At 37.7% G+C, this 24,050-nt stretch overlaps 2 protein-coding genes and 1 non-coding gene across 3 annotated transcripts; 2 read left to right on the forward strand and 1 right to left on the reverse strand.

The window, feature by feature from the left end:
• Positions 1–2,787: 2,787 nt before the first annotated feature.
• TRNAD-GUC (transfer RNA aspartic acid (anticodon GUC)) lies at positions 2,788–2,859 on the forward strand. The gene has a single exon. It is a non-coding gene; the product is annotated as a tRNA-Asp (tRNA).
• Positions 2,860–8,825: 5,966 nt separating this feature from the next.
• Positions 8,826–10,991, forward strand: LOC148790734 (U-box domain-containing protein 33-like). The gene is made up of 3 exons (XM_088890715.1): positions 8,826–9,572; positions 9,823–10,590; positions 10,698–10,991. Exons 1-3 carry the CDS (start codon positions 9,063–9,065, stop codon positions 10,878–10,880), a joined length of 1,461 nt encoding a protein of 486 aa, XP_088746841.1. The 5' UTR covers positions 8,826–9,062; the 3' UTR covers positions 10,881–10,991.
• Positions 10,992–11,622: 631 nt separating this feature from the next.
• Positions 11,623–23,239, reverse strand: LOC104606484 (uncharacterized). The gene is made up of 6 exons (XM_088890716.1): positions 22,856–23,239; positions 22,520–22,603; positions 15,767–16,016; positions 15,546–15,642; positions 12,146–12,211; positions 11,623–11,977 (listed from the first exon to the last, which is right to left on the reverse strand). The coding sequence occupies exons 1-6, from the start codon at positions 23,178–23,180 to the stop codon at positions 11,780–11,782; spliced, it is 1,020 nt and encodes a 339-aa protein (XP_088746842.1). The 5' UTR covers positions 23,181–23,239; the 3' UTR covers positions 11,623–11,779.
• Between the last annotated feature and the right edge of the window lie 811 nt (positions 23,240–24,050).

The following is a 24,050-nucleotide window of genomic DNA, read 5'->3' on the forward strand; positions in this document are numbered from 1 at the left end:
AGTTGGATTTTTTCAATTGGCATTAGAACTTGAAGAGACTAATTGATGAGCTAAATTTTCCAATCTGTTTGCTTCCCTAAAAAGATGCTGATATACCATTTTGATGCGGTTGTTCCGCTTACTTAGTTCATGTCACTCACGAATGAGGTTACTAATGTTCCATGGCAGCTGTGTTCAGCCACAAGAGTCTGAGTTCTGTGCATTCATGGGTGCACTGGACGCGTGAACCCCCCCCCCCCCCCCCCACCAATAAGGAATTACCGCGTCAGCATTTTGAATTTTGGCTTTAGTTAACGGGCTTTCTGTCATTAATAACTAGAGTTTGGTTGAACAGAACACAAAAGGACAAAAATACATCAAACCACTCAAGGATTTCATTTTCTTCCTTTCCTACGCCGAGCCTTACCTCAAAAACATCCACATCCCACCGGCGTTCGTGGATGCAAAATCCACTCACAAAAAATACATCCAGAAAAGGTTATAGGCTGACTTGGTAGAGAAAGTTCCCTTTGGGTCTGGTTTCCAGATCGAGGAATCTACTACATCGCTTGATGGGATAAGGATCGCTCTTATTTGGTCCCAAACATTCACTGGAATCAGGCCTAGAATCTCTCTTTGTTTTAGACTTTTGAGTTGCATATAAATTCACTCACCATGCAATTTCTATTTTGCTGGGGGGATTCCACACTATTGCTTAGGCTCCATTTGGAAGGAATACAAATATAAATATGTAGAGCACAAAACCATGTATTTTGTATGTATTTATTCTATACAAATTTGTATTTGTACTGAGCCTTAAGGGGGAATTTCTTCTCTTGTTCTTGAGGGAGATTCGCTTATTGTCATGAAGAGTTTGTTGCACTATGATTCTCCTCCTCCTTGGAAGATCAGACACATCATTGAAGATTGCAAATTCCTCTTATTCAGTTTCCCTCACTGCTCGTTTTGTTGGATATCTCATACAGCTAATTAGGCAGCACATAAGTTGGCTAAACAAGCTCTTTTTAGGGGGGCATTCTTTTTTGGATTTTGAGGGGGGGAAGTTGGTCAATGGGATTTTGGTTCCCGTTGACTAAGAATCCCATGCTCCCTGGTCCCGGCATTAATCTGAATTCTTGGAACCAAAATTCTATTGACCAACTTCCCCCCCCCCCCCCCCCCCCCTCTCAAAATCCAAAAAAAGAATACCCCTTAATTATAATCGTATGTCAATGAACTTTGGCAGACTTTTTGCCTTAGAAAACACTGTTCTTCCTATGCTCATATGCATTGTCCGTATCCCTGTTAGTATCAACCAATATGTTAATAAAAATCATATTTATTAAATTCAAGCTGCCCTTTTGCCTTTCACTCATTTTTGTCATGCCTTATTAATTGTGCTTCTCCTAGATTTCAAATTTCAAATTAAGATATGTGGCAGAGAAAAAAAATGAGAAAAATCCATTTGATTAAATGAATTCCTCTCAATCCTAATGAATTAAAAATCAATTTTGATACTTCTGTTTTTTAAGCCAACTTTGATGCTTCAAAATAATCAGATAATAGTTGCGCTTATGAGTGTATTGCTCGAAATTCTATTTGAGAAATTCTCAAAATTGTAGCTGGACCGATAGGAAATTATAAAAAAAAAAAAAAAAATCAACTCTCAGCTACCTTTTCAATAGCGGTAGTTGAGAGTTGGCCTAGAGGCCCACAAAAAATTGTTTGATTTGGGTTGTTGAATCGTTGATCTGTTCGACCCAGTCAATTGGGTCATGAGTTGGAAACTCAGTGTATGTAATTTTGTGTTAGATTGTTTGATTGTGATGATTTTGTTTTCTTTTGTGTAATTTTCTGAGATTTATTTTCCTCAAGAAAAATTCTTTTTCTTTTTGCCTCAAATCACAAATGTTAGTTTTTTTAAAACTATAAGTTAAACATAAAATAATATTTATATATACATTATTACATAAACTGGAAACCTGCAAACCCAAAGGCAAGATGAGACTTTGAGACCAAGCAGCTCTGTTTGAAAAAATGGCTTGCAAGGTAGAGAGATTCAAGGCCTTTTTTTAATGGAGATTCAAAGGGTTCAAGGCTTCAAGCTACATTCAGTTATAAAATCCGGGAAGGAAACTAAAGTGATTATTCAGAAATTTCAGTTGAGAGTTGAGACTACGCATCACATTTGTTTTGATTTGGACCACATCCAAATCAAAATCAATTTGGATGGATAATACATATTGAATTGGACCAATTCAGACTTAATGGTCCAAAGTATTTACTGGATTGGATTAGACCTGGACCATCTGTAATAGATTTATATTGGATTGGTCAGATTGAACTAATATCTTGTCCATTAAGAATACAGGTATCAATGGACAAGGTTTGGATTAGAATCAATCTAAATTAAAACTAGTTCGAACAGATTGGATGATCCAAACATTAAGTTAGAATAGTCCAAAATGGTCCAAAGTATTCATCGGATTGGATTGGTCCCAAGCCATTTGTAAAGGATTCATATTGGACCAAATTTGGTCCAATTGACACCCCTAGCAGGGATGCCACTTAGACAGGTTCAGGTTGGGATTTTATTAAAATTTTAATAGACCTAATTTAAAAACTCGGATCCAGCAGTGTAAAATCTTAAAATTGATTATTCAACTTGCACCCTAGTTTGTAAGTTTATTTCAAAATATAAAACGAAAAAGAAAAAAAAATAAGACATATTACATCCATCTGTAAAGGGTTTAGATCGTGAACAAGAAAAAGAGATATTATTATTACCAAATATTTGTTTAACATCAAGTCGTTGTAGTATAGTGGTGAGTATTCCCGCCTGTCACGCGGGTGACCCGGGTTCGATCCCCGGCAACGGCGTTATTTTTGTTTTGCTTATTTTTATGTAAATATGTTATTTTTATTATCAAACCAGTCGGTCCAGGGCGGGTTAGTATGTTCTGATAAAGCATCCGGCCGTCGGGTTGAGTTGGACCGCTTTTAGCTGAGCGCGATCAAAACTGCACCTCCTAATGGCAGCACAACTGGTTCAGTACAGATCCTCTCTATTCAAAATGCTTCACAAGAGTTACAGCTGCTCACCTCACAGCATCCTCCTAGGCTCCTATTGGCCCATGAAAAGTATATAATTGTTTTAAAGTTTTTTTTTTTTTTTTTATTTTAACCACAATAAATTGGAATCGGTTTAAATCTGAAGCTGATCCGAATCCAATTGAATTACGGCCCTACTCTTTCCATTTTATTTCCACAAGTGTGGTATCTAATAAAGGATATTAGATCTGTTCATCACACAGGGCGCCTTATACCCACCTCATATGCACATCCTACCATGCATTGGAAATATCTCCAGTACTTATTAGTTATTATTCATCAGAGATGTTCTCAATGCATGGTGGATGGAGCAGTTATTAATTAAAGATGTTTTGGTTTAGAATCAGTGTCGTCGGATTGAATGCAAAATCGTTTTGATCATTGCTGCATCACGACACACGAGTTAAATGATTTGAGCATTTGATTCGACTAGCTGTTTTGAGTTATTGAGTATATAAAATACAAAAAATAAAAAATTGTAGAATGTTTTAAAGCAATTGATATAAAATACCAATTGTTCCTCTCAGGTGGATGGGGTGCAAATGGGATTAATATCCATTTATCCTAATCCAAATTCGAGTTTTTGATTAAGACAATTTTAGTTCAGTTTATCTATAATTTGACTAAATATTTATGACCCGCATCCACCTGATCCCTTACACTTCATTTGTTTGCAGTGTAAATGTGAAATAGATGTAAATTTTACATTAATACCGAACCAAATCAACTAATATACCAACGAGTCACCTCACCGTTTGGCACTGAAGTGCTGCGACAGGAATAGAAAGAACCGATCAGACCTTGTGGAGGCTTGGAGCGTGTTTAAGCCCATGTATGCATACGTGTTTTTGATTTATTGTTTAGGCTGCGTTTGGAAATGATGTAAACAGAGTGCAAATCTCAGTTTAGGGTAAATTTGCAGTCTGATTTACTTTTATCTGTGTTTGACAATATTACATTTATGCATTAACAAATGACAGACCAATGCATATTTAATGATAATAAGATGTAAAAGTACGTCAATAAAATAGAAGTAAATTTGCATTCAAGTGGACTTTTGATAAAAAAAAAAGCATATACTTTATTGGAATTCATGTTTGCATCATTACAGCTAAAAGTCAATTTGGTAACAAGGTAAATTTGTCAATGCAAAACTAACCCAATTTTACAATTTATACGAACTGTTTTACACTACATATTTACATTCACACTTATTTACATCGTTTCCAAACGCAGCCTTAAGTGCCTATGAAATGATTTCCTAGGAGAAAACTGGTATTATTGAAAATTCACTACTATTAGAAATTAGATAAATAGAAAATATAGAAAAAGTAAATATCATTTTTGTTTTGAGTGTTCTTCTCTAAATAAACCAGTTTTCTATGAAATAAAAAGATTTTCTTTTCTCACTCTTTATTCAATTAAATAATAGGTCTGACATCATCCTGTAAGCTACCCAAAGCATCATATTCTCAATACACTACACTATCTATATATTGTTTATATACACAATTAATGCAATGGATTTAGGCTGTGTGGGAGATCGGCTTCAGTCAGTGCAAGGCCCGTTCAAATATCATTCGAACAGTCTTTACAGCCTTGCATCGGGAACATCTCCATAATTGTGTGCTTTATTTCATGAGAAGATATTCCCAATGCAAGGTTATAATGGTTATTAACAGGTTCCACACTGACTGAATCCAGTTTTGCTTCTCAAGAAATAAGTTGTGGAAAAGTTCTTGAGCAATACAGTTCCCCCTTTCTCACTTGCTTTTCAAGGAACCAAAATTTACCCTCAATAAGTTTGTGATATATGCACTATTGAGTTTTGTATTTTTCAACTAAGGCCAAATTGCCCATTGAATCAAGCCTGGGAAATGCTTCCATCAAGATATAATTAGTCCCCTTTAGACGACAAAAAATTAAAAAGAAAAATACTGCTGTATTATAAGTTAATATATACATAATATTTGAAAGGTTTTCATTTGATGTGAAATTTTACACAACCAAATATCTCCCAAAAATCATGAATTCACAAAGATAAAAAGAGGTGGTGTTGCAATTATCTGACTCTGCTGGACGAATTAGTGCATTATCCTTCATTAAAAATGTAAGCTCAAATTGGCATCCTCTTGAAACATTTCAGGAAAAAAAAGAAAAAAAGCTGAAAGAATTTCAACAACTCTTTAACTAAGTTGAAAAAGTACTCCAGTTCAATTTCCAGACATGATAATTAGAAATCACACAACCTAGCTTTAAGACTTTGCAATAGGCTTCATGGGAAGCACTATGGTGGCGTTTGATAAATCTAGAATCTAAAATCTGAAAAGTTAGAAAGATATTAAAAAGTATTTAAAATCTGAAAAGAAACATAGATGCTTTATGACTTTTTAGGGGCTCAGAACAAAGAATGTTGTTTGCTTTGGATCAAACCTTCAACATCTGAAATTCCTTAATTTTACCATTTTACCCCTAAAACATACTATTTGGTAATTTTGAGTTCAATTTGTACTATTTCATAAAATCTAATTTATTAAATTCAAAATGATATTGAAAAATATGAATAAATTATAAAAAAATTAAAATAAGAGTAAAATTGAAAATACATATAAATTTATAAATTAAAAATAAATTATTAAAAGTTAAAATAATAATGAAAATAGTAATAGAGTCTACAAAACAATGAAAAAAATGTTTCATAATTATCAAATTATTATTAAAATATTTAATAATTAATAATTAATTTAAATAAAAATTATAAAATCGAATGCCATTGTTGAGACATGGTCACCGCTGAGAAAGAGAGAGAGAGGGATAGGGAAATTGAACGCCGATGCTGAGACAGGGCCGCTACAACTAAGGGAGAGTTGCAGTGGCGGTGGTGAGAAGACATGGGGAGAGAGAAAGAGAGAGGGTGGAGGAAAATCGAATGTTGTTGCTAAGAGTTGCAGTGGTAGTGGCGGGAAGATAGGGGAGAGAGAGAGGGGGGCAGAGAGAGAAGGGCGGAGGGAAAAGCTTGTGCTGTTGATTCTCTGTTAGTGAAGAAGAAGAAGAAGAGAGAGAATGAAGGGCATAACGAGAATGGGCATTTTTGTCTTTTAATGCGATATGAAAAACGTCTTAGCGTGTTAAGTCACTGGCCTGCCTCTTACAAATTCAGATATGAAAGTGCATTTCAGACGCTTTTTTAAAACTCATCGCAAACATAGGTGGCATTTGAAAAGCAATATTTTCAGACTTCAGAGGTCTAAAAATGTGAGGAGAAAACTCTAACATATGCTATTATTATTTTTATACTTTTATCTTTTCCCTTTTGTCCATATAAAAATATAAGATAAAAATGCTCATTCCACATTTTTTTGGTTTTTTTTCTCCTCACATCATATTCCTCGGGATCCCAATTGAAAGCCTATCTCCAATAAGTCATATGGAAAGCTATACTAAAAAATGAAGGAAAGGAAGAAAAAAGTATTTAATTTAATTTAATTAGATAATGAATATTTTAACAAAAACAAATAATATTTTAAAAATCATCTTGCATTTTATTCAAAGAAGTGCACCAGATAGTATCTACTATCAACAAAACACTCCCAACACCATCTCAACATTACACCTCCCTTGTCATTCATAGGGAGTTATTCCTGATGTGCAACTATCATGGCTAGGAATTGGGATCTACTCCTCAAAATGACCCAACCACATCCAATCATATACTGGAAACATCTTCCATGAATAATAACATAGAAATATGAAAGATGTTCCTAATGTGTGGATGATAAAGATGTGAGGTCGAAGTGAGGAGCAAATCCAGACTCCAGACTCCATGGCTAGTTGGGAAAGTGTTGTGAATTCCCTGAATCCAATTGGGATTTGCTCTTCACATAACACTCTTCACACCGACCTCAAGCCAAGGTTATTAAAAATAACCTGAAGATATAACCAATCAGGGACCATTTTTCGGTTTCGTGGTTCAACTGTCCAAGTCGAACGATTTGACCCGTGACATCATAAATCAATTAAAAATAAAAAATATATTTTAGCAGTTTATAGTATATATGAGAATTTAAAATCCCATGACCTCAAGCCAAGGTCGAAGGATTTAACGGTTGTCTGACCTTTTCAACGGAATTTTAAATTTTAGTGGTTTATAGTATAATTGGACCTAGGGGCTGAGCGGTTACTGGTTTTTCGGGTCTCACCTCACCTTAACATCCATTAAAACATCTCATATGAATAATACCATTCAAGTATGGAAAAGTGTTCCCGATGTACGCCTAAAACATGATATGAGAATCATGGTAGATCTTTTAAATAATGTGGAAGTTTTCCATTGTCGGTGGCAAAATCAATCAGAGATCAAACCCAACAAATTCCCGGGTTGGGACCTAATACCAACATAAAGAGTAGGTTAAAAACCTCTAACAACTTGATCTATCATCTAAGGACAGGAGTAGAGAGAGAGAGAGAGAGAGTAAAGTAAAGCGGGGAAGGATAAGAGTCAAGCGGCTCTCAAAAGCTCCATGTGTTGGTTCGAGAATCCGGCCAAGAAAGTGGCTTCAATATCTGACTGACAAGACAAGTAAGTGATAGGGATTAATAATTGTACGTTAATTCTAAAAAGTAACCAATTAATTGAAAGCGGGGTGAGTGTTGATTTGACACTCAAGTCTATCATGTTTGTTGTACGGCGATCAATTTGGAGTATTGGGTTTGGGACCACGGAGTTGGGAGAGATAAGGTTGGAATCCGACTCTCGTACAAGATACGGTGGTTTGAACAGTAAAAACCCTCATGGAGATTTTTAGACTCTACTCCACTTCACAGTTCTGATATGACAGTAAAAACCCCATAGAATGGAATTAAGATTTCTGGGGTGGATTGAACACTAAAAAACCCATATTTAATAAATTCTGCCATAGGCGTAACTTCACTACTTCTTCCCTTACAAACGGTTGTAATTATGTTATTAGTGGTGCCTAAATGTCATAAACAGTTGTAACTATTACTTTTTTTTTTTATATTTTATAAAACAAATAAAATATAAATATTGAATAAAAAAATGTAAATAAAATCAAACACATAAAGAATGACAGTCTTTGTTTGTGCTTTTTAGTTAAGACACCTATGGTTTCTTCATGTTTGAATTTGGATTTTCTCATCAGAGCATGCCTCAAAGTGCATCGCAATTATACATTGGGAATATCTTCTTATTAACGATGACATCAAATATATAATCTGTTTTCAATGCACAACTACAATGTGTTGTGAGACTGTGTACGAAGCAAATCTGATCTCTATATTTCTTAAAACATTATCCATCCCTTATGAGTCCCAATCTGCTGACTTCCACACATTGTTGACCATGTGCATCCAGTTATACATCAAGAATATCGGTGTTTTAAAATACAACAGATGTTCCTAGGAATGTATCATGGTAAGCAGATCTGAACTCATCTCTTATGCATTTCAACCCATCTTTGAATAAAATACATTTCAACACCCTCCCAATATGATCTGATACCACACATTTCATATATAGGGAGTCCCAACTCTCAATTTTATGGTGGGTCCCATTCTCAACTAATTGTGAGTGAAGGCATGGTTTTGAAAATCTGATTTTGGACTTGAAAACCGTTTGATCAGAATTCAGACGAACAGACTGTTCAACCCAAGAAAACGGTGGTCGAAACGGTCGTCTTGGAGTCGATATTTATTCGTGATAGGTTGCCCAAACCCGACGCGCAATAATTGCGCATGATTTTGTCTCTAGGCCATCCATTCTCCGTCAATGACCCGCGAATCGTCAACACCAATCACTGAGAGTCGAATCGACTCACTTGTGTCGCTGAGGTATCGGGTCGGGGTCGGGGTCGGGTGTTTCTCCGATTCTATACACTACTGTAAGAAAAAAGGCTGATATCAAAGAGAAAGCGTGTACTACTAACTAAGAATTTCTTTCGCTCTCTCTCGCAATGGATGCACTCGTGGCTGATTTCCAGGAGAAGATCCTCTGTGGTCTGGAACTAATGATGACTCTAAAATCCCAACGCGACGAGTTGCGGAGTGATTTGCAGAGAGAGCGACAACTGCGGTATGAGTTTCAGAAAGAGCGCGATAAGTTACAGACAGAGCGTGATGATTTACGCAACGAGCGAGACAGGATGCAGAGGAAGCAGGAGGAGCTTCGGAACAAGCTAAACGAGCTGCAGATTGAGCGTGACAGGGCTGCCACAGGGGCCGAGCAGATGAGGAGAAAAAGGAGTGATGGGGAAGAGGGCACGAGTTCTGAAGAGAGGTGGCAGTTCTCCGAGATAACTTCCACCGAAATTGAGAGAGCAACTGCCAACTTTGATCCATCGAAGAAGATCAGTGAAGGGGTAAATGGGAGGAGCGTCTACAGAGGTCAACTTCGGAACACCCAGGTGGCTATTAAGATATCCGGCTTCGATAATTTGCAGAACCGCACAGAATTCCACAGGGAGGTAACAAAGAAAAAGCCCCATTTCTGTTTTTTCCTTTTATACATTGCTATTTGCTAGCTCTTCCATCGTCGATCATCTCCATAATCCAGTCTGATCTGAATATTTAAAAAGTAAAAACTGAGTATCAAGGGGGTGATATATATGATCACTTGATTGAATCATCACTTTTCAGCTGTAAGCGAGCTGATGATCAACTCATCAATGTATGTATAATAACAATGAATGGTTCATGTCCATTGGCCTGATTCAGGTGGAAGTCTTGAGCAGGGTGAGGCATCCAAACATTGTCTCACTCATTGGAGTCTGCCCAGAAAATTACTTGCTTGTATACGAGTATCTCCCCAGTGGCACCCTCGAAGACCGGCTCAACTGTAAGGATGATACTAGTCCTCTTTCATGGCAAATCAGAACGCGCATTGCGGCCGAGATATGTTCAGCCATCATCTTCCTCCATTCCAACCATCCTTACAGGATTGTCCATGGCAATCTCAGGCCTGAAAATGTACTTCTGGATGAGAACCTTGTCAGCAAACTCTGTGGTTTCGGCAATTCTGGCTTAATTCCCCGGGAGGGAGTGTCACCCAGAACCTCCACACCATGCCGGAGAATTGACCCCATTGCCCGTGCTTATGTCGACCCAGAATTCGTAGAAACTCAAGAGTTAACACCAGCATCAGACGTGTACTCATTTGGTGTCATACTGCTACTGCTTCTGACGGGGGGACCAGCCATGGGTATAGTGCAGACGGTGAAGTCTGCATTAAATAACGGGACCCTCGATAAGATGTTGGATGAATCTGCGGGGAGTTGGCCTCTTGAGCAGGCAAAGCAATTGATTTACTGGGCACTCAAGTGCTGTGAAGAGATACGACAGAGGCGACCAGACCTTGAATTGATCACAATTACGCTGGAGCGTCTGAAACAAGGTTCATGTGGAGCATCGTCGTCATCAAGCCGTCCAATATCAGAATCAGAGCCGCGTGAGACTCCATCGCATTTCCTTTGCCCTATTTTTCAGGTTAGTTTCTGAAATACAGTAGAATGGATGCTGGTTCTTGAAGAAATCCTGTGACAGACTTGAAAATGGATCATGCTCTAGCATTAAAATTTTGATATTACTTGCAGGAAACCATGCGGGACCCGCGTATGGCAGCAGACGGCTACACTTACGAATATGCAGCAATCAGAGAATGGCTGGACAGAGGGCATGACACGTCACCCATGACAAATCTTCCGCTCATCAACCAAGAACTAACTCCTAACCTCACTCTACGTTCTGCAATTCAAGAGTGGCTTGACTACTCCTGATTTTTTTACTTTCCCATTCCATTTTGTGTATAAAGCAAGCTTACAAGATCTCTTCCTTCGTTATAACAGCTTTGTGCAAGTTGTTTAATGGTGTGATATATTTGAGTTTCAGACCTTTGTTTTGGTTTCTTCTACATTTTTTCCCGTTTGAGTTCAACGTATTCAGACAGACTATAATTAATTCAGGCCTTAGACATTAAAGATGCATAATTCAGGTCTTGGCTGATGGGTGTGGAAAGCTTAAAAGTCCTGAGAGTGTCACCCGTTATTCGTAGACGAATTCATTTTATGTTTCTATTTTACCTTAGACTGTGTCTGGTTCTTAATGAAGAGATCAAGAGAACGATAAAAAAAAAAAAACAGATTAAAATATTTCAGCTATCTTTTCTAGGAGTGAAAACTTCGTAAATGTAAATCTTTGTTTACAAAGAAAACAAAGTTTTCATCTTTGGACTAAAATATAGCTCAAATATTTCAGCCTGAAACATTTTTCACCCATTTTACATTGAAAGTTGGAAAAAAAACCTTATTGACTGGAAATTCAGACTATTATTGGGTTCAAATTCAGATGCTAAAACCACAGGATGGATATGAGATTTCATTTGACATAGCATCCATGGGTACGAGCTTTGACTCGAATAGAATCAAGCTTGGACTGACTTGGAGCTCCTGTCTTGTAAACATATACACCATTTACAAATGGCTATAGAAGGAAAATGTCGTGCTCACTGCTCGGTTCAAATTTCAAAAATTAAAACCTACTTCAAAATTGGATTCCTTGATTTTGAGTTGATGAACGCATTGGTTCTCAAAATAGAGTGCATAAAATATTGAGGTCTTTAAAATATAATTACACAAGTTACGGCAGGCTTTGCCCTTCTGACAACTTATACTTAATTCTACTGTAATGGAAATTTACATATTTTATAGGTTTTATTACCAATCTTACACTCAATTCCACTGAATTTGCACGTAAAGATACGCTTCTGTGAGGAGCTTCCATTTGCATGGCATCTGTTCAGTTCTTCAACAAGCGGCTTGAGTGAATGGCTGATGTCACCTAGTGCCCATGCTAAGGATATGTGAGGCCGCGGATCCTACAATTAAGATTGTCCTATACAAATTAAGAGCCTCTCCACATCATTAAAAAATGGATAAATGCACATACTTCATTCTTGAAGTTGGGGGACTATCTACCAAAAAAAAAAAAAAATAGTCAAGGGACTGAAGAGATGAATGACCATGTATCACTGGGATAGTCTAACCTTGTAAAATTCAGGGAGATTGTGCAGCCTATAAATTTCATTCACAGCATTAATCTGCCTTGTTATCTGAAAGCAATTTCAAACAAAATCAACCTCATGAAACAGTGCAAGTAGAAAACTTCCATATAGAACTGCAATCTTAACATATATGTAATAATTATGTTGCTTGAGAAATTCTAATACATTTATTCAGTTAACCAAAGAGAGACAAGATCCCTAAACCAATATGGCAACACTTGTCCAACTACATCCATATAGAACTGCAATCTTAACATACGTACATATGTATACTATTATTCCAAACCCATACAGAACAGTTCAAACCGATGTTTCTTTAACCAAAACTTTTGCTGAAAAGTACTAGTCAGAGATGTGTAACAAAACAAAAAAGAACTAAATTAGCATCATTGTGAATGTAGAAAAGTTTAAATCATATTAAAAAGATTATTTTAGCTTCAAGAATTCACCACCTAATTGAAGAAAATCAAGAATGCAATGGAGGTGATTGAATCAAGCAAAACTCCTAGACAGAGAGCAACCCAAATCTTAAGTGCAATGCTGTTTCTGTTATTACTTTGATTTCATGTTCGGGTTCATTGCCAAAAAAACAAGCTTTGGATAACCAAACCCTGGTCGTACACAAAATCAACATACATGAAAACCTTCGCCAGTGAATTTGTCTTCTCCAACTAAATACCTGGCTACCACATTAATAATAATAATAATAATAATAATAATAATAATAATAATAATAATAATAATAATAATAATAGTAATAGTAATAATAATAACAATAAATGCAAGACAGAGCATTCATTAAAACCCATAAAACTAGGGAAGCACCAGCTGGTCCAGGTATTTAGTTTGATGACACACTACAAAAGTTGTATGTACAAAAAACAGTCCAATAACATATATTATATTTCAAATAAAGTGCTTGATGACAACCCTCACATATTCAACCATCAGAACAAGGAATTTCCCCATGGCAAATATCTGTTCTTTATGTGGTTTACATACTTCAGACTGAAGTAAGTGCATGCATAGAAATGATCTAAGAACAAAAAAAAAATAGTGCATTAATAAGACCAAATATGGTGAGTATAAACCCCTATAGTGAAGTGCAAAATAATGAATCAGATACCAATCAGAAGCTTTTTTGAGAAAAGATAAAGTATAATTGTATAAATAAAAAGGTCATTTGTGCAAAGAGAAGCTGTACAAAAACAAACCAGGACCTCAAAAAAAGGCCATCCTCAAAAAAGTACAATCAGATGTATCTTCTTTAAAACCTGAATGTATAGACAACCAACTTCTAACAAACTCTATAGCAATGTTGATGACCTCAGCTTCAGAGGACGCTTTGTGACAAAAAAATCCTACCGTTCCTTTCAATCCATACAGCCCACAGAATTGCCAATAGAGGACCAGCAGACTTTCCCTTTCTTTGTCATCCCTGGTATATGCCATGCCTCCAAGCATGCTCCAACTTACCTTTAGGATCTTTAGAAAGTAGCTCCATATCTCTGTTACAAACTTGCAGTGTAAAAACAGATGATTAACTGTTTCCGTCTCCACACTGCAAAGACTGCAACTCAGATGATTAACTGAGAATCTCCTGATCTGTTCCACTTCCACACTCTTGAATCCAGCAAATGTTATCACCCCTCAACACAAAGGAATCAGCTTCCAGCACCTCTTTACCAACTGTCACATTCAACAATGTGAGAAACAGCTCTTTGAGAGAACTCTCCCCAATTCAAGGATCTAAGCAAAATCTGATCCTTCTACCATCTCCTATTTTAAACCTGGCACATCGTCTGAATAGGGTGGAAGCTCTACAAATTCCTTCCCACAGACAGCACCCATTAGTCAAAAGGGGAAAACCACTGTCCCAACCATTAATATCCTTCTCAGCTATTACCTTCCTCCATAGATTATCTGGCTCGGCAGCAAACCTCCAGTGCCAACTGCCTAACAAGGCTAGGTTGAAAGACTTTAAATTTCTTATCCCCAAGCCCCCTTGTGGTTGGAGTTTGCAGATCTGACCCCAGTTCACAAGATGATACTTGTGAGAGTCTTTCCATCCCACCCAAAGAAAATCTCTCGTCTTTCTTTCTAAAACCTCCACTACCTCCAAGGAGATTGGAAAAAGAGACATAAAATAGGTTGGCAAGCTTGCTAAAACACTTTTAATAAGAGTTACCTTCCCACCTTTGGAGACATGCCTTGCTTTCCAAGTGGCCAATTTTCTATCCATCCTCTCTACGATTGGATTCCAGATAGCTTTGGATGTGCATTGGGCACCAAGTGCAGCCCCAAATAGTTAGTGGGTAGAAGACCTACTTTGCAGCCCAAAAGATCAGCCAAACTCTGAATGTTAGAGATTTCTCCCATGGCTATCATTTCACTTTTCATTAGGTTCACCTTTATCCCTAAAACAATCTTGAACCAGAAAAAGAGATGCTTTAGATTAAGAACTCGATTCTCCGACGCCTTACAAAAAAAGAGGGTGTCATATGCATACTGCAGAATAGAAATAGATGTACCATTTGGGCTCACTTCAAAACCCTCCAACAGCTTTATCTCCACAGCCTTATCCACCAATTTACTAAGACCTTCCATCACTATTAAAAAGAGAGGAGATGAGGGATCCCCTTGCCTTAAACCTCTCGAACTTTGGAAGTTATCTTACAGTGGAAATGCACACTTTCATCCAACTTCTCCATTTTGAGGCAAAGTGCATTATTTCCAACAAATAGTCCAGAAAAAACCAATTAACATGGTTGTAAGCCTTTTCTAGGTCTATTTTACAGACCAACCCATTCCACCCACTTCTCTTTCTTGAATCAATTAGCTCATTGGCTATGAGTACGACATTATGACTATGCTTGTTGTGAACAAAAGCTCCTTGGTACTTGGAGATCAAGGAATCTATCACTTATCTTAACCAAGTGGCCAGAATTTTTGCCAGGACTTTGTAAACACCTCCAACCAAACTGATTGGTCTGAAACCCTTCAACTCAGGAGCTCCTTCCTTCTTGGGAATTAAGGATATAAAAGTTGCATTCAAAGTTCAAACTTCTTTCCAAGGCTGCAGAATCATTCCTGAGAAGACTTTGTGTTGCTAAGTCATTGTCTCAAGCTAACCCTAAATTCCAAACACTAACAAAACACACACACATCAAAATTCATTGATTTTGATCTTGATTGGATTCTTGATTCCAAGTACACCTTTGTCTTCTTTAGGTCTAATGGAATAACTCCTTCCTTGAGTGTGTATGGCTGTGCATGTGTGTATGTCACTATGTGGTTTTCTGGTTCTTTTGTGTATGAACTGAAGTTACATTTTAAAGTGAAACTGATTTTCAAAGGATAAAGGAGAAAAAAAGGTTCTCACCTCAGCTAAACCACATGCAGCAACTTCCATAGAAAGAAAGGATCGGGTATGATCATCATTTACAAAAACCTCCCACTTACTAAAATCTATCCAATATCTGCTTTCCATTTTTTCCAGAGCAAAGAAAATGATTACAATGTCAGCAAAATCATAGAGCAGAAAGTGAATAATTTGATAATTGACAACTGAAGACGAAAGTGTTAATATAAGTATGATCTGACCGCTTCTGAGACTGCAACTTTTGGCAAAGCATCGACACCATTGAGTCAATTTGGTGCGCTCTGATTGGAACTGTTCTCCCCAAACTAATGTGGAATTCCCTCCCTAAAGCAACTTGTTCAAGCTTTTGGTCGTCTTTGCACAAATTATTGAGTAGAATATCAACATCAACAACATGAAGACCAGGCAAAAGAGATGCAGCTTTCTTCAAATAATGGAATAGTTCTTTCCTTGTTGTGGCAGGTATATGAACTGCAGATAAATGAATTAACCGATATTATAATAGGCATCAAGAAACTCGTAATATCGAACAGAGTGGAAGGTGACATCTGCATAAAAATGAAATACAAGACAATACAATGTGCAACAACTTCCAATTTTCATACCCATGCAAAAGCACAGGGCATCTCTTCAGATATGATGGTAGCAAAGAACCACTACAAATCAAAGGAACCGATGTTCCTCTCTCAAATTATTTTATGGCAAGGAGCTGTGTTGTTTGATTTCATTCAGAACCACACCTTTCTGCATATTCCTTCTACATTGGCAGTATTCTAAAATGGGTTTCTATCATATAATTGCCACTCATTTGGACCTTATGACTGTTAGTGAATTTTTTTTTTTAGTATAATTTCTCGCATAACATAATTCACCCAATTATACTAATAATTGGGTTTCTTTATTATTTGGGTAAGCCCCAATCAAGAAATCACGTAGATATTCCCTTAATTACATCTCTGCTAGGGACAGAGAAAACCTTTTGATTCTGATTCAGAAGTACCAATGAATAGAGACTAAACTAAGTAACACTTTTCTACATGATATATATTCCCTCTTTGTTTGAGAGAAAATGTTATGGACGCATTCCCCGGGAAGACGTACCGTCACCACCGGCAGCAACAGGCACCTGACCCACCGCCAGCAGCAGCAGTGATTCAATGATTCCCATCCTACCCAGTTCGGCAACAGCAGCCTTATCTAGATTAGATTAGATCATCTTGCTTGTTCTTATCTTATTGTTCTGTTGCTCTTATCTTATCTTGTTAGTAGCTTATCAGATTAGGATTAGCTTATCTTGTTAGTAGCTTATCAAATTAGGATTAGCTTATCTTATCCTTAGCAAGATAGAACTGGAAGTCTCCCTATTCAGCAAGGAGACTCCCTTTGATTAGGACTCTTGTAATCTCCTATTTAAGGAGACCCCATTATTGAATGAGGATATCAAATTTCCAATCAAGAAAGAGAGTAAAAGGAGAGTTCGGTGATCTCTTGGACAAATCACCCTCTAGGACGCCAAGATAGGTTCAGCTAGGAAGGGGAGGAACAAGGGAAAACAGGAGCTTTTCCCCGTGGACCGACCCATGAACAAGGCTGTAGATGGTTTTCCCACTCACACATAGGTTAATAGGTTGTAAGGAACCATAATCAGCCAAGTTTCATGAACAAGGCTGTAGATGGTTGTCTCCTTACATGCATTTCAATATGAAACAAGGAAGAAGAGAAAAACAAAAGGAAGAAGGAAAGGAATGAAAGGAATAGAAAGAATATGGTCTTCCATCTCATGTGGTAAGCACAAGGAGTATCATATTGAAGGGGTGTAGGAAGAAAACAAGATTCCCTACCTTCTTCTTCCTTTTTTTTATGCTCTCCACACCAATCTTCTTCTCTTTTCTCTTCCCACTTGTTTCTTAGTGCTAGAAATCCTGTAGATAAGTTAGTATTAGCCAACAAAAAGGCATTAGCTCCTTCTCCTTGTAGGAGAGGGGTTTATATAGAGGAGGGAGGTGGTTAAGCAACTCACCACTCCTCTCTTCTTAGAGTGCCAAGTGTCACCCCACTTAAAATGGGTTAAGGAGGGAAAATAAAATTCTTCCTTCCTAAGGTGACAAGTGTCCCCCCACTTAAAGTAGGTTAAGGAGGGAGAAGAAAACTTTCTCCCCTAGGATGACATGTGTCCCCCCACTTAAAGTGGTTAGAGGAGGAAAAATAACTCTCTCTCCCCTAGGGTGACATGTGTCCCCCCCCCCCCATTAAGTGGTTAAAGGAGGGAAAATAGCCCTCTTGTTAGAATAGGACAAGTGACATCCCCTTACAAATAAGTGGGACACCTCACAAGAAATTAATTAAAATGGATTTATTCTTTTAGGGCCTGTTGTTCCATTAAATGGGCTCTACTGCAGGCCCATTAAATGCTTATTGCATTACAAATAAGCCCAATTAACTTGGGGCCTTGTTTAAAATAGACTACAGGCCCCTTTCTTTATTAAAATGTTTCAGCCCACCAATAGGACTGACTGGGCTTATAAGAAAGCCCTTTTTTCTTCTTTATTATTATTTTCTTAAGCTATGATTGGGAGTATCTTAATAACCTGCTCCTAGTCCAGCAAACTTAAGGGCTTAACAATGACTAGCTTCGATTGCCATATTTATATGAGCATTACAAGTGTTTTGTTATAGTAATCATGGTGAAAGTGAGTAAATATTTTTCAAGCTGAAATGGAGACAAAGAATAGGAAATCATGAATAGATTATTCAAGAAATTAAAATGAAAAAAAGAAAGAATGCCATGTTAATCCACTAGACTGAATCCTCACTCAAGATGATGAATATTGTAATCATTCATGGAGAGAGAGAGAGACGAGAGAGAGAAAGAGAAGAGAAGAGAAGAGAAGAGAGAAAAGAGAAGAGGAAGATATGATTGAGAGACACGAACAAAAAACTATTCTGGCTGGGGCCAGTTTAGTTATTTATATTAACTTAATATAAAAGGAATGGGAGATTACAAGTATGCCCCTGGTGGCACTCCCTAGTAACAAACTAATAAGAAAGAAAGAAACTAACTGGCTGACAGCATCTTAAGCTGACAGCACACTAACAGTAACTATAAAATAACAATTAAATAATCCTCACAACAAATATCAAGTTCACCTTCCTCTTCAATATCTAGTAAATAAAATAAAAGGCATGAAAATGTTCTCAGGGCTTCAAAGACATGCAAGACAATCCATTAAGGCAAGAAATAGCTAGATCAAACCTATGCTTTATAAATGGTTCTCCAGGTGAGATAATCATCCCTAGTAGAGACCTTAGGCAAGGGGACCCAATCTCCCCTTATCTCTTCCTTCTTCGCTCGGATGCACTATAAAAAATGCTATCTAAATTGGTTGAAGATAGAAAATTTTCTGGTGTGAAGCTTAACCATGGCTGTTCAATTATTTCTTATCTGTTATTTGTAGATGACAGCTTTATTTTCTCGAAGGCAGATCCAGTAGAGGGGGAAATTCAAAAGATGTTGGCTAAAAGCATGCACCTAAAACAGGTTAAGAAGCCTGTCATCTATCTTGGTTAAACTTCTCGCTTCGGTAGATCAAAATCAAATATGTCCAATTTCATAACTAAAACTATTAGAGTGGAGAAGAAAACCCAAAGTTGGAAAGGTAAGTTGCTTAATCAAGCAGGTAAGGAAGTTTAAATTAAAGCTGTTATAATTGCTATTCCCACCTACTGCATGTAGTGCTTTCTTTTGCCTACAAGTGTGTGAAAATTTAAAGAAGCTTCAGAGAACATTTCAGTAGGGATCTAGAAGCAAGGAAAAGGGTGTAAGATGGGTTAATTGGAGTCAGTTGAATAAAAACAAGCTCGCAGGGGACCTCGGTTTCAAAGCCAGCATGCTTTAATAGGGCTCTTCTGGCAAAGCTAGCAGGCTCCCGGGGGGGAAGAGAGTTTATGGACCAATGTTATTAGGGCAAAGTATATCAAGAATAGATCTTTCTTAAATGATTCTTTGCCCACCTCGGGGTCTTGGGTTTGGAGAAGTGGAGAAGTGGAGAAGCATATAGAGGGTAGAGAAGTTCTTAAGGAGCTTGCTGGTCCATTGGGTCAGGAAGGAGCACACCAGTTGGGAAGGATCCTTGGATTCCAGGTGTATCAGGGTTTAGAGTTATGGGTCCTGTCCAAAATGGTCAAGATGTGGCTCAAGTGTGAGACTTATTTTACCCAAATACTAAGACCTGGAATGCTAACCTAATCCATTCGATCTTCATCCCTGACACAGCTGATAAAAAAGGTTCCTTTACAGCTAGTTCAGCCTACTTTGTGACCAAAAACCAGGCAGATTGTGCTGAATATCAGCAAAGGAAAAATAAGCAATTCTGATCCTTCTTGTGGGCCCTTCAAGTCCCACCAAAACTAAAAGCTTTCCTTTGGAAATGCTGTGCTAATGCAACTGCTGTGAAGTCAAACCCTGTCAGGCGCAAAACATCTGTTGATCCTATGTGTCCAGTTTGTCACAAAGAAGAAAAACCATTGTTCATGCTCTTTGCTTCTCTGATGCAGCCTCAGCTGCTGGTTTGAAGTTATATTGGGTTACAAGCTCATTTTTGGCCTAGAGATATAACTCTAAAAGATTGGTTAAAATCTTGGTTCTCAATCTGTAATGCTCATGAAGAAAGGAAGGAAGAGCTAAAAAAGCTTTTTCTACTTTCATGTTGTGGAATATCTGGTTGCAGTGGAATGGTATAGTCTTTAATGATGCTAAGTCTGATCCTGCTTGTGTTATTGACAGGTGGAGAGATAGGCTCAGGAAGTTCAGGATGGTAGCTCATCATCACAAACACAGCCCCATTCTAATGGGGATTGCATTTCAGTATCTTTTTGGCTCCCCCCTCCGAGTGATTGGGTAAAAATCAATATCGATGGAGCTTTTGTTTGCTCCTCATCAACTGCACTAGGTATTGTGGTTCATGGCAGTGGGGGTTTTGTCTTAGCCTTGTTGTGTGAGCATGTCCCAGCTAGTTCCCCCTCCAGGCTGAAGCCCAGGTCATGTTGGAAGGCTTACTTCTTGCAAAATCCCTTTATATCCAGAAAATGATAAAAAATCTCTAGTTGACTGGTTAAACAAGAAAGATGGTGGCTGTGCAGCTGAGGTGTTTTTTGTTGTTCAGGACTGTTTATCTCTTGCTGGAAGTTTGAATGTTAAATTTGCTTTCTCAAAGTGCTTGGTCAATAGGTCTGCGCATGTCACTGCTAAGAGAGGGCTGGTGCGTGGTGAAGTTTGGACAGATGCTTCCCCTCTGTGTTGTTTGTTCATGCTTGTTTGGATTTTCTTGTTTAGTTTTTTTTCCAGTGTTGTTTGCTTGGTCTGTCCTGTTGCTTCTGTTTTAATGAAGTGTAATTTTTCTACCAAAAAAAACACTCTATGCTTCATAAAAGAGAATATCAATGGCTCAAATATTCCAGCAACAAGTAAATGACAAATAATCAATTAATTTCCATTTCAATAAATGTAAATACCAGATTACCAGTTTTCCTTTAAAGAATGTCTTTCTGTCAAAATGAACCCACAGTACCCAAGGTCCTCCACCTGGTTCCAGTAACTTGATCTAAATGATTCAAATTTCAAAATCCATCACTTCCCTAAAACAACTAAGACCATAGGTACCTGATTCAGTGGTTATTCTGCAAATTCATTTTTTTTTCATACTCTCCTCCAATTTTTTCCTTTGCTTTAGGCTCGCAAGATACAGCATACAACCATGTATGAGTAATATTTTCTAATCTAAGTTATTGTAGAGAGTATAAAACTTATCACACCTTGGTATATGACGTTAATTTGGAATTTTCACTTTTAAAGAGAGCCATTTGACCCCAGTTGTAGTCCCTTCTCTCTACCAAGAAAAAGCAATAAATGGATGCTGTTTGACTCTCTAAAGGAAGATTTTGCAAGTCATTATGCCTTTTAGCAATTTAGACAACTACAATAAAGACCAATAAAGCCAAATCTGATTTTCTGAATAGGGAGATACCTATATTGGTCTATAGTTGATGGTAAATTAGAGACAACTTGACATAACTAACCCACTTAGCTTCATTAATGACATAACTAACCCACTTAGCTTCATTAATGGCATTGGGAATTGTGAAAATGCAAAAATGAAATAAACTCCCAAACACACTCATAAGAAAATAGGAGCTGTGATAAATACAGAAAAAGGTGTTATGGGCCGTGATAAGTCCTATAATAAATTAATAACATCTAGAATAGACATAGACCTCATTTGAATGGTGAAGGGGGGTATGACCAAATAACCAAATATACCAACATAGACCTCATTTGAGTAGAAGACGAAGTTTATTCAAGCAAGAACAACCAGATATATGTAATAATTTTTCTTTTTGTGTGTGACTTTCTATTAAGTGAATGTTCTTAGGCGTTTCAAATGGCTCTCTAGGGGCATGTTTGTTCAGGTTAATTGGGTTAGGAGATCTGCCAATAGTCTGGCTGATGGTCTAGCTAAACAAGGGGTTCAGTGACAGAGTATGTTTTGGGCTCAGTTGTAATATGTTTGGGGGGTTTAGACACTTGGCATCTTCTGTATTTTCCACAATGTCTTGTTTCTCTGCTTTCTTTTAAAATTAATAAATTCCTTTTATGAGTTACTGATCAAAAAAATTAAGTGAAAAAAGTTAATTATATTTAAAGGCAGACTCAACTACCAACCCTCTCACTTATGCTGCACTTAGGAGCAACACGTGCATTTTGAAGTTTGAACTCAGATCACATTTGAAGCGTGAGAACTCTTTAATCAATGATCTAGTTTAACATGTCAAAAACATGAATCCTCGCGCATGGAGATCATATAAACAGTTTCATATCCAATGTTAATTTCACTTAAAACTCCAGACCAAAAAATCAACAGGACAGGGAATAAAACAAATTCGAGTGGTAAAATGGAACAGGAAAAGTGATAACGAACCTGGGATGAAGACATGTAAAGCAAAGTTCCCTTCGACACGCGGGAAGCTCCTCTCTCTACCTCCATGATCAGTTTCTAAGTAGCCTGAACAAATTTACCGCCACCGTATCATGACATAAAACACCAATCAAAACGATTAAGTGTATTTCTTAAAAGAAATATGAAAATAAAACCAACAAAAAATAATCTGATGAAACCCTAAAACCTGTGCCCTTGTTAACATAGAGTCAGAAATTGTATCGTCACTTGAACAAATGATCAAACGGTTCATGGGGGAGAAACTGAAACAGACGAAAACGGAGAAGTTGGATAATTATAGCAAACAAGATGTGGTACCAAGTGAATTAGGTGGGTCAAGGAGAGCCAGAGGAGGTGGCGGCAAACAGATCGATTGTTCTTCAGTGTTTGAATTATTATGGCGGGGTTGTTTACTTCTCGGTGGCGACGCGTCGGAGTCGGAAGAAGAGTCACCATAGGAGGCTATGAGAGCCTCCATTCTCCTTTGTTTTAGCTCTGTCTCGCTCTCGTGCACGTCTGTCTCACATGACAGACGGTTGTGCTTGTGTCTCCACTCTTCTCCACTCTCCGGTCCTGCCCAGTCGCCTAGTCTCTCCTCGCTTCTCTGGTCTGTGCTAATTTGTCTACAAGTTGCAGGTTTCATCAGACGCCATTGTCGCGTGTTTCAAGTTCAGAAGTCCGAACCCCGGACGGGTTTGCTCTGCACCAGTCATGGGCTGGGCTCGTGCTTGCCAAAATTTTAGTTGGCCTCACCCGAAGCCCGACCCCAACACTGTAAAATCGAGCCGAGGCCCGGCCCGTTAACAGGTTTATGAACCACCATGTAGGCAGCGGGTATGGCCCGTGGCCCATATATTGGTTTGAGCCTGCATAGCTTGCCACCTGTCTCATTATCAAGAATAAGACTGAACCGATCATTGAATGATCTCAACTAGAAACTAGGGGTGCAATTTGGGCAGATTGGGTCGAGTTGAGGGTCAACCCAAGCCCAGCCCTAAGCCTCAAACCTCAGGCTCGAACCTAACCCAATACGAGTTCAAGCCCAAATTTACAAACCGAGGCGCAACATGAACTCAACCCAATACATCTCGAGCTGGGTTCGCAGAGGTCAGTTGGGCTTGGGCACGGTTATATAATAGATTAATAACTTGCACAAATGTCATTATTAAATGCATAAATACATGATTGATAATTTGTAGTTTATACTTGAATACGTGCAAGTAAAAAATATTTTATATAAATAAAATGCATAACATGTGTGTATTTATATATGTTTGTGCATGGTTGTGAGCTTAAATTAATCGTATACATATTGTAAATAATTAAAAATAATTTAGATATGACAGCATAAATATGTAATATACATACACATTTTATGATTACATAAACTATAGACATATATAAATATATGTATCATAATTCATAAAATGCCAGGCAGGCTTGGGTTGGGTTGGGCTTACGCTACTCGAAGCCTCAACCCAAGCCCAACCCAAGGGAAGGTTAGGCCCAAGTC

This window comes from Nelumbo nucifera, chromosome 6 (genome assembly GCF_055504915.1).
Source record: "Nelumbo nucifera cultivar China Antique chromosome 6, China Antique-T2T, whole genome shotgun sequence".
Classification (NCBI taxonomy): domain Eukaryota; kingdom Viridiplantae; phylum Streptophyta; class Magnoliopsida; order Proteales; family Nelumbonaceae; genus Nelumbo; species Nelumbo nucifera.

Bases quoted from the DNA above. Each gene is read 5' to 3' on its own strand.
- LOC148790734 (XM_088890715.1), top strand. From the start codon at position 9,063: ATGGATGCACTCGTGGCTGATTTCCAGGAGAAGATCCTCTGTGGTCTG. The intron at 9,573-9,822 runs GTAACAAAGAAA...GGCCTGATTCAG, and splicing joins GCACAGAATTCCACAGGGAG to GTGGAAGTCTTGAGCAGGGT. The intron at 10,591-10,697 runs GTTAGTTTCTGA...TATTACTTGCAG, and splicing joins TCCTTTGCCCTATTTTTCAG to GAAACCATGCGGGACCCGCG.
- LOC104606484 (XM_088890716.1), bottom strand. From the start codon at position 23,180: ATGAAACCTGCAACTTGTAGACAAATTAGCACAGACCAGAGAAGCGAG. The intron at 16,017-22,519 runs GTTCGTTATCAC...ATTTATCTGCAG, and splicing joins TTTACATGTCTTCATCCCAG to TTCATATACCTGCCACAACA. The intron at 12,212-15,545 runs GTGAGAACCTTT...AATTGCTTTCAG, and splicing joins CTGCATGTGGTTTAGCTGAG to ATAACAAGGCAGATTAATGC.